The sequence below is a fragment of the Oryx dammah genome, unplaced genomic scaffold (genome assembly GCF_014754425.2).
Source record: "Oryx dammah isolate SB20612 unplaced genomic scaffold, SCBI_Odam_1.1 HiC_scaffold_27, whole genome shotgun sequence".
NCBI classification, from domain to species: Eukaryota; Metazoa; Chordata; class Mammalia; order Artiodactyla; family Bovidae; genus Oryx; species Oryx dammah.
Window position 1 is genome coordinate 39,583,116 of NW_024070211.1, and position 14,232 is coordinate 39,597,347.

Sequence of the window (14,232 nt, forward strand, 5' to 3'; positions counted from 1 at the left end):
TATTTGACTTCAATGCTTTCTTGATATAATTTCCATCCTCATGGCGAAGAAAAGCTGACTGGCATTATCTGTCTTAAAAGTCTGTGTTTTTTATGGCCACCACTAAATCTCTTGGACACAACATCTCCTCCAAACACAGTATGCTCAGTTTCTTTTTCTTTTCTGTGTATATTGCATTTTCTAGTTCTTTGAGTCATTAGGACCGAACTCTTGTAAATTATTAGTATTAGACACTGAAGAGAGCCAAAGAGGAGACAGCAAATGACGGTGCTTCTGGAAGGGCTGAGAATTTCTTCCACTGGGAAAGAGAAAATAAATATGTGAAATATATTTACACACAGAAACAACACATAGCTGACTTTAGCTGTATACAAAGCATGGTAAAGGAGTATGAGAGATGACTGTGCCCAAAGTTGGTGAGTTATTGTGAGAAGGGGCAGTGTTTGGAGGCAATGAGGACCCACCTGGAGTGGAGAAAGTAGAAATCCTCTTTGTTGCTCATCAGCTGTGTTCATTGAATGTATCCATCTCCAGCCCTTAGCACAACACCTGGCTCATTTCAGGCACTCGGTACTGTTTGTTGACTGGATACCAACTGACTGTAGTACTCCAGTAAGGGTAAACCAGTGTGATTCCACTTGTAAACCTGTAATTAATTCTTATATCCTGTATACCCTCAGTTGTGGAAGTTTAAGGATTTTAGAGATCTTGAAGTAGCAAAACATTAACGATATGCTGCCTTGCTGGGGTTCATTTCAGTTACCTTCCTTCTAACATTTTCTCCAGCTGACCTTCATGTGTTCAAACCAACAGAGAAGGCAGGAGCTCACCTTGAAATGATTTTTCAGCCTACTTGTTCGGTTCACTCTGTCTCCTTTTCTCAGCTCTGCTGGCACATTGCTTTCATTTTATTTAAGGGACTTTATTATGAGGCAGTTGTCTCTGAAAAAGATAATTCCTCCTATTCAACCACACTCAAACGTCCTTTGTCCCCATATTAGATGACCGTATTCTGCTGCCCTGGTGACCCCACAGAAAGACTGCATCCTAGGTTTGCCTCTCTGCACATATGTTTGGGTCTCAACTTGCAAGTGTTTATATATATTTAAACATATCTAAATGTAATCTTGTATTCTGGATTAGACCCTTGAGGAGAAAAAGGACATTAGTGAAACAATTGGTGAAATCTGAATAAGTTCTAATTTACATAATTGTTCATTTATTCATTTTATCAATGAACCATGGCTCATGGTTGTGTAAGATTAGGGGAAGCCGGGTAATGAGTATAAGGGCACAAACATTTCACAAAGGGAAATCAAGCACATGTGAACATCCTGGTTCTTTTCAAAGCAGTTTTTCAAGCATGAGAAAAATTTCAGACTACCAAAGTGTACTTCAGATACTTCTAGGCTTTGTAAGATAGACAAAACAACCCCTGTTCATACCAAGCCTCCTCCTATTCGGTTTCCTCTAAGGTCCATTTCCCCCCATTCCCAAAGCTTCTGTGCTGCTGTCAGACGTGCCCCTGGCTCTCCCACGTCTCTCAACCCCATGTCCCCGAGGGCCACACTTGCTGTCCCCTGCACAAGCACTTGATGTTCAGCACAGATAAATCTCAGTGCTTTATCCCGTCCCCCAGAAGCCTGCCCTGTGTTGGCCAGTGACATCACCATCCTGACATCCCAGCTAAGTATTTCAGAATCACCTTCAGTTCCTTTCTCCTTTTTCACCCGTTCCAACTGTTGTCAGTCCTCCAAAAGGGTCTCTTGTGTCTATACACTCACCCATTTCCTTTCGCCTTGTGGTTACCCTAGACCACAGGTACCTGGTCAGGACTGTCCCTGCCTGCCAGTCTTGCCATCCTCCCCACTGCCTTCAGGAAGTGAGCATGACCCAGCACATCAGTGTAAGTTCCCTTCTTTTAAAAAATAACAATTGGTCTATATTGCTGCTGGCCTAAACAGTAATAAACACCTACCCAGAAGAGAGATGTATTATACAGCTAAATTAGACAGTCAGTTCATACCCACCTCTCTCCTTCTTCCATCCTTATCTCCAGGAAAGTAGAGGAAGCACAGGCCTTTGGAGTCAGAAAGTCCTGGCCTTGAAGCCCAACTCTATGACCCTGGACAAATTAGTCTTTGCCTCTGAGCTTCAGTTTCCTCTTATGTAAAATAGAAGTGGTACCAACCACGTGGGGCTGTTGTGAGAACTCAAATGAGATGTTTATTGAGGGCCACACCCAAAGCAGGTTCTTCATTGTTAACCCTGTAGGGGCCATGAGGAACAGGTCTCTTGACGATCTCTGTACCCTATGTGTGTGAATTGAAAATGGAAGTTGGTCATGTGTCCCGGGCCCTCCCGGGCCCGTGGTCTACCTTCTACAACAGGGGCCTCTCAGTAGGAAAGCTTCATCCCACATGGAGGGACTGAGCACTTTCCCTGCACAATTCCCAGCTGGGTGGGGACTGTGTGCTGCTTCCTGTCACGTGTGCAGCCCCGAACCACTAGAGTTGAAGGGATCCCAGCCTCAGGAAGTGAATTCCATTCTTCAGAGTACAAGGACCGTGTCACTCAATGGTCTGTTCTCACTCTGTGGATGAAACAGGGATTTTCAGCAGAATTCTTCAGAATCTATCATTCTTGCCAGGAGAGAGCCAAACTATTAATACAAAATGCCTATTGGGGGCCTCCCTGCCAGGAGACTTTTTCTCATTGGTTCAATGCCCTTTCTTTCTTCAGTGGCCTAGTACAGTAGCTGGCACATATCTGTGCTTAATCAGAATTGAATGGGTAGAAAGATGAATGGAAGGATGAAGGATTTAATCTCTAGGATTTGTCCAGTAATGCACACTTAATTGAAAGACTGAATAATGAATTCCCCAATGAGCTAGGTATTAGACCAGTGATTCTAAACCTTGGCTGCTCTAGTCACCAAGAGAGTTTTTGTTTTAAGACTGATTTCTGGGTTCTACTGATTCCTATGCCCTATTATTTTCTAAAAGCTCCCAAATAATTCTAATAGACAGCCAAGGTGGGCATCTACCATGCTGGGCCAATCTAAAAGTATGTACCCCATGCATAGCTCTTACATCCAGTCATCATGTTGTAATTAACAGTTTATAATCTTTCCCTCACTTGACTTGATGCTCCTTGAGCTCTGATACTGGGACTGTCTAGTTCATAACTGTCTTCCAGTGCCTGGCACAGTGCTTGGCATATTGTAGATCATCATAAATGTTCGTTAAGTTGAGATGGTTTCTTTCATTTGGGTGGTTCTGTTCAATTTTCTTGTATCCTAAGGCAAAGACAGAAAATGCTAGCACTGCGAGTTTTGTTTTATATGAGTGCGTGTGTGTGTGTGTGCTGTTTTCTAGCCATCTATGCTTTGGTATCTATATACTTGTCCCTAATTCATTTTTTTTTTTCATGTTCACTCACTGTCACTTTTCCAGATGCTATGAACTGATAGCATCCAAAGATATTGGACTTTGTCAGGGAGCCTCAACTTGAAATATTTTGTCCTGTTATTTCCATCCATACCTGGTCTCCAAAGCTCATCCCTATACATATAAGAGGATAGTTCATTAATGTGAGGTCTGGCACCACTATCCTCATTAATGAAAGCCACAGGAGCCTCTAGAAAAAGACACACAGGTTGCTACTCTTGTTGATTTTCTCAGCTCCACAATCTATTCATTTAGACATAGAATAATAGAGCTGGAAAGATATTTAAGATACCGAGTTCAGTCATCCTCATTAAACAGTGAAGAATCTGAAGCTACATGGGTTTTAGGACTTGCCTGAGATGATACACCGTTCAGGGGCACAGCTGGTGCGAGAAACCTGGTGCTCTGGTCCTCAGGCCTGGACCACTGCATTGTACTCCGAGCATCTTGGAATACATCAGAAATCAAGGAACACACTTTTACTTCCTCTTTGGTATCTGTGTTAGAAAAACATCTGGAAAAAGGTATTATTATAGGTTTCTCAGAGGATGTGGGGAGGAGGAGTTATTAGGTGGAAAAGGATTCTTGAATGAGAACTTAGAAACTTCTCAGAAAAAAGCGTTTTGTGGCAGTACTACAATTTGTGTTTCTGTCCTTGTTTCCAGAATTTTCCCCAGAGAATACCTCCTTCAACAGATCCACCTGTATTCCCTCGCTGATCTGCAGCAGGTAAGCACTTCATGGGGCCATTTCATGTCTGTTTTCTCCCCCAGGGATGTGTTTTTGATGCTTATGTTCTTGGTACTGAATTCTGTCATCATTAGTGTACTTATATTCACAAGCCCAGATAATTATTTTCTATTCAGAATGAGAAAGCGTAATGTAAAAAGATATTATAGGACAATAAGAAATGCTGGCTAGGATTTAGAGAAACTGGAGCTCTTGTACACTTGCTGGTAGGAAGGGCAAGTGGTGCAGTCACTTAGGAAAATAGCTGGGCAGTCCCTTAAAAAGTTAAATGTAGAATTCCCCTATGACCCAGCCATTCCACTCCTGGGCACATACCCTGCTGCTGCTGCTGCTGCTAAGTCACTTGAGTCGTGTCCGACTCTGTGCCACCTCATAGATGGCAGCCCACCAGGCTCCCCTGTCCCTGGGATTCTCCAGGCAAGAACACTGGCGTGGGTTGCCATTTCCTTCTCCAATGCATGAAAGTGAAAATTGAAAGTGAAGTTGCTCAGTTGTGTCCGACTCTTCGCAACTCCATGGACTGCAGCCTACCAGGCTCCTCTGTCCATGGGATTTTCCAGGCAAGAGTACTGGAGTGGGGTGCCATACCCTAGAGAACTGAAAACATATGTCCACATAAAAACTTGTATGGGAGTGTTCAAATATCATTATTCATGATAGCTAAAAAGTGGCAACAACTTGAGTGTTCATTAGCTAATGAATGGATAAACAAAATGTTGTATATCCACTTAAAGCAATAGTATTTGGACATAAAATGGAATGAAGGATACAACATGGATGAGGGCATCATGCTGAAAGAAGCCAGACAGAAAAGAATATATATTTATGGTCCTTATTTTATGTAGACTTTTCTTAGAATGTCCAAAATAGGCCAATCCTTAGAGACAAAGAAGGTGAGTGATTGCCAGTGCCCAGGACAAGCCATGGGGTGAGGAGTGGCTGCTGATGGTGTGGGGCTTTCTTTGGGGATGATGAAAATGTTCTGGAATTAGTTGTGATGGTTGCACAACTTTGTAACTGTACTAAAAGCTAATGAATTGTATACTTCAAAAGAGTGAATTTTATGATAGGTGAATTAAATCAGTAAAAAAAATTATACAAGGAAAAAAGACATCAAGGACAATGAATATATTAAACTCTGACTTGTGTTCAAGCCAAACAGTTGGATGATGCTACATTAAAAAAAAAAAAAAAAACAGAACAGAGCATGTAGGAGTGAAAATCATCTTTTTATACTTTTATTAGTATACATATATCCTTTCAATGATTGACCAAGTTAACAGCCAGGAAGAAAACCAACCCAAAGTTCTGAATATGTTAGGCTTTGCTTAATCATTTAAATCAACAGTTCATTCTCTAACACGTTTTCAGTTGCTACATGAAAGCATTGCTTTCTTTTCCATATTTTCTGGATTCTTTCAAGAGTCAATTACATAATAATCAGTTCAGTTCAGTCGCTCAATCATGTCTGACTCTTTGCAACCCCATGGACTGCAGCACACCAGGACTCCCTGTCCATCACCAACTCCTGCAGTTTACCCAAACTCATATCCATTGAGTTGGTGATGCCATCCATCTCATTCTCTGTTATCCCCTTCTCCTCCCATCTTCAGTCTTTTCTAGCATCAGGGTCTTTTCAAATGAGTAAGCTTTTTGCATCACATGGCCAAAGGATTGGTGTTTCAGCTTCAACATCAGTCCTTCCAATGAACACCCAGGACTGATCTCCTTTAGGATGGACTATTTGGATCTCCTTGCAGTCCAAGGGACTCTCAAGAGTCTTCTCCAACACCACAGTTCAAAACCATCAATTCTTTGTCACTCAGCTTTCTTTATAGTCCAACTCTCATATCCATACATTACCACTGGAAAAACCATAGCCTTGACTAGACGGACCTTTGTTGGCAAAGTTAATGTCTCTGCTTTTGAATATGCTGTCTAGGTTGGCCATAACTTTCCTTCCAAGGAGTAAGCGTCTTTCAATTTCATGGCTGCAGTCACCATCTGCAGTGATTTTGGAGGAAAAAAAAAAAAAGCCTGCCACAGTTTCCACTGTTTCCCCATCTATTTCCCATGAAGTGATGGGACCGGATGCCATGATCTTTGTTTTCTGAATGTTGAGTTTTAAGTCAACTTTTTCACTCTCCTCTTTCACTTTCATCAAGAGGCTCTTTAGTTCTTCTTCACTTTCTGCCATAAGGGTGGTATCATCTGCATATCTGAGGTTATTGATAGTTCTCCTGGCAATCTTGATTCTAGCTTGTGCTTCCTCCAGCCCAGCGTTTCTCATGATGTACTCTGCATATAAGTTAAATAAGCAGGGTGACAATATACAGCTTTGATGTACTCCTTTTCCTATTTGGAACCAGTCTGTTGTTCCATGTCCAGTTCTAACTATTGCTTCCTGACCTGCATACAGGTTTCTCAAGAGGCAGGTTAGGTGCTCTGGTATTCCCATCTCTTGAAGAATTTTCCACAGTTTATTGTGATCCACACAGTCAAAGGCTTTGGCATAGTCAATAAAGCAGAAATAGATGTTTTTCTGGAACTCTCTTGCGTTTTCAACGATCCAGCAGATGTTGGCAATTTGATCTCTGGTTCCTCTGCCTTTTCTAAAATCAGCTTGAACATCTGGAAGATCGCAGTTCACGTATGGCTGAAGCCTGGCTTGGAGAATTTTGAACATTAGTTTATCAGCGTGAGATGAGTGCAATTGTGTGGTAGTTTGAGCATTCTTTTGCATTGCCTTTCTTTGGGATTGGAATGAAATCTGACCTTTTCCAGTCCTGTGGCCACTGCTGAGTTTTCCAAATTTGCTGGCATTTTGAGTGCAGCACTTTCACAGCATCATCTTTTAGGATTTTAAACAGCTCAACTGCAATTCCATCACCTTCACTAGCTTTCTTTGTAGTGATGTTTCCTAAGGCCCACTTGACTTCTCATTACAGGATGTCTGGCTCTAGGTGAGTGATCACACCATCATGATTATCTGAGTTGTGAAGATCTCTTTTGTACAGTTCTTCTATGTATTCTTGCCACCTCTTCTTAATATCTTCTGCTTCTGTTAGGTCCATACCATTTCTGTCTTTTATTGAGCCCATCTTTGCATGAAATGTTCCCTTGGTATCTCTAATTTTCTTGAAGAGATCTCTAGTCTTTCCAGTTCTGTTGTTTTCCTCTATTTCTTTGCATTGATCGCTGAGGAAGGCTTTCTTATCTCTCCTTGCTGTTCTTTGGACTATGCATTCAAATGGGTATATCTTTCCTTTTCTCCTTTGCTTTTTACTTCTCTTCTTTTCACAGCTATTTGTAAAGCCTCCTCAGGCAGCCATTTTGCTTTTTTGCATTTCTTTTTCTTGGGGATGGTCTTGACCCTGTCTCCTGTACAATGTCACGAACCTCTGTCCATAGTTCATCAGGCACTGTATCAAATCTAGTCCCTTAAATCTATTTCTCACTTCCACTATATAATCATAAGGGATTTGATTTAGGTCATACCTGAATGGTCTAGTGGTTCTCTACTTTCTTCAATTAAGTCTGAATTTGGCAATAAGGAGTTCATGATCTGAGCCACAGTTAGCTCCTGGTCTATTATGTAATAATAATAGTGGTAGTAATTGTGACAACTTTCAGAACATATCAAACTGCTATGATTTGGTTTTTTCTTTGTTGTTTTGCCCTGAAGAAAGAAGGTCAACTTAATCTGTGTTCAGATCCTTCACTCATTTTCAAGACTGAAAAAATAAATAAAACCTTGAAAAGTAATTTCACCTCAAGGGTTTTATGGTTTGTTTTTTTTTTTTTTTTCTCCCCCAGACAACTTATTTTGAATGGTAGGAATAGTACCAGTAAATGGTAGTTTTAGAATGTTTATAAGAGAGGGCTGAGAGAACACTAGGGTTTTGATTTTCACTTATGCATCCAACTTAAATCTATTTGCACCTACCAACTCTCTCCACCCCTTCAATCCTGCTGCCCTTTACCACGTAAGCAAAGAGTGATGATCTGGCTGGTATGGAAAGAGATGCAGTTTTCATTGTGATTGCCCAGTGGTATTCACGGGGAGGAATTGATTACAAGACCCAGTGTACACCTATGTATTTCTAGAATCAGGATCAGTGATCTAAGAACCCAAACTCTTAGCACTGGAGAAGTGAGTTTAAAGGCACCGGTGTATTCTTGTAAAGTAGAATGAGTAGGCTCCAAAGTGAGTACTTGTTGAGGAAGACTTTCAAAAACAAGTTATGATACCAGATGAAGAGAAAGAATCAGTAATTCCATATTCATTTTCGGGTGTCAAAGTAGTGTAGCTATTTGGCATAATAAAGCCTTCTCTTTTAAAAAGGTCTCTTATACCCTGCTGTCTTTTTTCTTTCTTTTTTTTCCCCCTTGTAATAATCAAACCATACAATGCCAAGCAGCTTACCTAAATCAGTGGCAGCTGTATTCTTGGTGGGCCAGACCATTAGCCTCAGAGCCCCATAAGCAGCTTAATCAGTTTCAGCCTCCATCATAAAGCAATAGAGGCGATCAACAGCTTATCAAACTCCCTGTAGGCGGGGGTGGCCAGAGCTCCGTGCTGTCTATTTACTCCACAGTTCTCTCTAACCTGGTTCGTTGTGCCTGGCTTTAAGATCTCCAAACCTATCATATTGAGAGGAAGTTTAATTCAATTACTTTTTCTGCCTGAGGTGGGTTAAATTGGATTTAGCTTTTGATCTATCTACATCTACTCTATCAGTACTGAAAGAAACCTCTGCCCCATCTTCCCTTGGTTTCAGAGTAAATTTCTGGTCTGTTTTCTGAATCTGAACTGTTCTTGCAAACAGATAAGTGAACATAAGAATGGGGAAAAATACTATTGCTTTGTGACAGTCCATGTCAGACATGGCAGGAAATCCCACCTCACTAACCCAGCTGCCAGCCCCAGGTCGTCCTGTACCGTTTCCCCCTCTGTCTGGGTGCTGTGCCACTCTGTTTCAAGTCAGCTTCAGGAGTTTCAGAGTAAGTTATTTCCTCCATTCCATTCCCATCCTCATTCCTAAAATAAAGGTCTCTGTAAAAGCATCCTTGGACAGCAAGAAGATCAAACCAGTCAATCCTAAAGGAGATCAACCCTGAATATTCATTGGAAGGACTGATGCTGAAGCTGAAGCTCCAATACTTTGGCCACCTGATGCAAAGAGCTGACTCACTGGAAAAGACCCAGATGCTGGGAAAGCTTGAGGGCAGGAGGAAAGGGGGGCGACAGAGGATGAGATGGTTGGATGACATCATCAAATCAATGGACAGGAGTTTGAGCAAACTCCAGAAGATGGTGATGGACAGGGAAGCCTGGCATGCTGCAGTTCATGGGGTCACAAAGAGTAGGACGTGACTTAACAACAGAACAAATAAAAGCGTCTCTTCTGTCAAGGGAAATGACTGTAGCAAAATGAATTTCAGTTTATAAATTTTGCAGGGGAGAGGAAGAAACTCAAGTAAGTAACTGAAGAATTAATCTTGAGTAATGGAAATGGCAACCCTCTCCAGTATTCTTGCCTGGAAAATCCCATGGACAGAGGAGCCTGGCAGGCTACAGTCCACGGGTTGCAAGAGTCAGATGCAACTTAGTGACTGAACCACGACTACAAATGTCAATATAAGTATCTTTCCTAAGGGCCTGGATTCCTTTCTACAAATTTCTCTCAAGTGAATTTGAGTTTTCCTATTAGCTTTTATTTAAAAAACAAAATGTAAATATCTTCCTCTCCAGAGAGAAAAAGAAAGGTAAAAATTGAATAAATGATAAAAAGGGGATTTATAAGTATATATCAAAAAACTTAAAATAAGTATATATCCAAAACTCTTAAAATAATACAGTACACAACACTACCACCCTAACTAAAGACACTGAAAGAATTGTGGTATCAAAAAACGTGCAACCTTGTTCTTTCTCGCTGTTTTCATGTTTATAAGTAATAGTCCCCAAAGTTTTAGCAGATAGATTCGCTTCAGTGAATCAGCAGATTATGCCTCTGATATTACACTCAAGAAAACATTCCCCCCTCTTCTGAGTATTTGAATTCATTGGCCTCTTTGCACGCAGTCTGTCTACTTTTGTACACTTGAACATGGGAAATAAATAGTGCAGACTGACACTCCTCAGCAAATGAGACTTCCTCTAGTTGTTCTGGGCACTTGAATCACCTACCCACTCGCTAGCAAGTGGTGTTGCCAGTTATTGGCACCATTTGTAGCTTATGACAGTGCCAAATCCTTGTCTTTTTTTAAATCATTTATTTTGTATTGGAGTATACCTGGATATAATCCAGTACTTTGGATATACTGGAAAAGATTCAGGGCAGAAGGAGAAGAGGGCGTCAGAGGATGAGATGGCTGGATGGCATCACCGATGCAATGGACATGAACTTGAGCAAACTTCAGGAAATGGTGAAGCACAGGGAAGCCTGGCGTGCTGCAATCCATGGGGTCGCAAAGAGTCAGACATGACTGGGCAACTGAGCAACAACAACAACAACAATAGCTGATTAACAATGTTGTGAGAGTTTCAGGTGGATAGCGAAGAGACTCAGCCATACATTCTGAATCCATTCTCCCCTAAACTCCCCTCCCATCCAGGCTGCCACGTAACATGGAGCAGAGTTCCCTGTGCTATCCAGTAGGACCTTCTTGGTTATCCATTTTGAATATTGTAGTGTGTATGTGTCCATCCTTAACTATCCCTTCCCCCCATTCTTCCCCCCGGCAACCATAAGTTCCTTTTCTAAGTCTGTGAGTCTGTTTTGTAAATAAGTTCATATGTATCATTTCTTTTTAGATTCCACGTATAAGGGATGTCATATGACATTTCTCTTAAGCTGCTCGCTGGCTTTTACTAGCGGGTGGAAATGTAGTAGTTAGCTCCACACAGCCGTTCCTAATCAGTGGCAGGGGCTTCCCAGGCGGCTCAGATGGTAAAGAATCCACCTGCAATGCAGGAGATGCAGGTTCAGTCCCTGGGCCGGGAAGATCCCCTGGAGAAGGAAATGGCAGCCCACTCCAGTAATCTTGCCTGGGAAATCCCATGGACCAAGGAGTCTGGTGAGCTGCAGTCCATGGGCTTGCAAAAGACATGACTTAGCAACTGAAGCAGCACAACAATCAGTGACAGCATTGTAACACGTAAGACAGAACAAGGGCTTCTCCTGTCCCAGCAGCAGGGCACCGAAGATGGGGGCAGAGACTCCAAATCCCAGGAGCTGGGGGATGGGGTGGATACACCAGTTTGAGTTATCCATTTAAGTTTGGAATTTCAAATGAATTTCTGTTCAGTAAAGTAGATATTGTTAGAAAAACATGCGATCTTTGCTCCTTGAATATAAATCTGACAGGATGTGCTATTTTTTTTTTCCAAATAAAATCTTACAAATTTTCAGGAGCTTTGAATGCATAGTGGTGTTTTAAAATGACACAGCAGTTCCTCAGAAAGTATTTGGCAGGCAGTGTCTATCTTAAGCATGTGAGAATGAATGGACAAGTGTTGGTGCATGTTTTTAATGGGGAAACGAGGCTACTGTTTTAGAGATGTTTTTCCCAGTTTGATGCTTTGAGAAAGGAAAGTAGAATAGAATTTGTGTTTCGTTATTTTCAATCTGCCCAGCATTATTGGCGATTCATGGGAAGCTTTACAACGGGAATACAACAAAAAGATACACTCCAGTGGGACAGCGGGAGCAATCCTGTAACCCTCCATGCTTGGCTTTTTGTATTAGTTCTCCCGTTCCTCTGTTGCATGTGTGACGACCATCTCCTTACTCGGATCCCTTTGGCTCTTTTAACACTGATAAGCAAATCCCTCATTTATCAGTAGAATACATTAGGATATGCAAATTAGCATTCACTAGATCCTAGCTGCTCTGAAGGAGCAAATCAGAACCACGGTTTAATATGTCATTCCTCGGGCTGTGTAAGTGATAGAGGCTTCTTCTAAAGCTCTTTCTACTTGCTGAAAGGAAAGGTCAGACTTGACTTCTAAATTTGGGCTACCTGTGCTTTTGTGACAAAAGCCTAAGATGTATGTAAATGACTAACTCTTCTGGTGTTACTCACCTTTGGGACGTATGTAAGGTAAGCAATGAATGATTCCATTTGTACACGATTCATGAGAAAGGATACTGGGTGATCCCACGGGTGAGGCAGTTGGTTAGAGCAGCCCTTCCCCACCCACTCCCTCCAGTGCTCACCGCCTCACCTGCCAACACACACACACACACACACTCTCTCTCTCTCTCTCTCTCTCTCTCTCCCCGCCCCCTTGTGGGGCAATCTCAGAACTGATTTCCCCATTGTTCACCTTCCCTGGGCCCTAACTTTCCAGACTAGCCCCTACCTCCAGCTTAAAACAATGCGATTCTAGTTAATACGAAACACAGGCATACTTCATTTTATTGCACTTTGCAGATATTGTGTTTTTCACCAGTTGAAGGTTGGTGGCAACCCTGCATTGACAGATAATGATCAGCATTTTTTATTAATAAAGTATTTTTTAATTAAGGTGTCTGATTTTTTTCAGACATAATGCTTGTACACTTAATAGCAGTTTGATGGAAAACCAGAAAATTCATGTGACTTGCTTTACAATGATGCTTTGCTTTATCTCAGTGGTGTGGAACTGAGCCCACAGTATCTCTGAGGTATGCCTATATATTCCCTGAGAGGAGTAAATTATTATTTTAGCACAAATTCTTTTGTCTTATTAAGTTGAAAGCACAGAATGATACCTGAGGGGAGATAAATTCCAATAGGTGAGTTTTAATTATGAAAAAAGGTGGAAGAATCTGAACTTTGGAGTACTTACTAAAGAGATGTGAAGTGGGAAGAGTACTAAAGCAGAGGATTCATAGCCCTCAAGAGCCATGGAGAGAGAGAGGGGTAAATCAGATGCCTGCTGCCTTTCTAGAGGGGCCTCGGGTGGTCTGAGTTGTTTGTTTTATGCTAAAGCAGTGAACATTTATACTAAGCAACTGAGCATGTAAATGTTCAAATGACACAATGGATGGATGGATGAATGGATGGATGGATAAATACACACACATGTACCTAGACTGTCCTGAACTCATTAGCACTCTCTCCCCGTAAAAGAAAAGCAAACAAATTAATTTAACATAAGCCCTTAAACAAAACAATGTTAGAAATGCTGCTTTGTAAAATAATGCACAGAATTCTGAAAGCAAATAAAATCTCAATGTTTTACGTATTGGAGCAACAGTAGGTTGTTCAGTGTTACAAAGTTTCTGAACACTAAAGTTTCCCAAACAGCTCACTGACTTTTCAGTTAGATTTCTCTCTAGTTCCCCACTCCCACAGAGCTCAGGAATTGTCCTCCTTGGGGCTTAAACATTTGTCAGAATTGGCTCCTGAAGAAATAACACAAGCGGTGGCCAGCCCTACCATGAAGATTTTCTAGTGTGTTCTTGCTAGTGAGTATGATCACAAAAGGTGATGTTTAAGGCATTTTGAGGCCACTTTTTAAAAACACACTTGGCCGAATTCTCCTCTGAGGAAGTATGCAAGTTATTTTGCATGTCTCTGCCCCACCAAGCAAACACAGAATCAGAATGTTATTCTCTGTGGGCACTATTCACAGAGTCAGCAGACAAAGGCCAAGCCTAAGTGGGCACCCAGCGCAGCTGCCCTTTCACCGAAGAAGTAACAGGTGATGACCTTTATTCACACGGGGGCTGACATCTTTGAATCCACAACCCCCAGGAACACAGCGCCTTGGTGCCCACAACCCAGTCACCGGTGCCGAGACCTCAGGAGCCTGAGGAACTTGTATTCATAGCCTCTCAGCACCCCTGATCCCCGCGCCATTGTCCACCCAGGCCTTAGCGGGCAGGATAACTAATTAGGAGCATTCGGATTTAACCAGCAGAAAAACAAAGCGTGACAGCTTGCCTGAGTTGCTTCATGGCCAGAACCTGTGTCCCCTGCAGCGGTCACAGACTTCAGAAACTCCTGAGTATAATCTGGGGCAAGACGGGGACGAGGC

At 41.9% G+C, this 14,232-nt stretch overlaps 1 protein-coding gene across 1 annotated transcript in view; it reads left to right on the plus strand.

Annotated features, from left to right (window-relative positions):
• Positions 1 to 14,232, plus strand: part of PLEKHM3 (pleckstrin homology domain containing M3) — a 208,861-nt gene that overhangs the window by 105,641 nt on the left and 88,988 nt on the right. Inside the window, exon 6 of the mRNA XM_040228670.1 lies at positions 4,115 to 4,178. Within this exon, the coding sequence (XP_040084604.1) occupies positions 4,115 to 4,178 (64 nt within the window). The remainder of the gene's footprint in view (positions 1 to 4,114; positions 4,179 to 14,232) is intronic.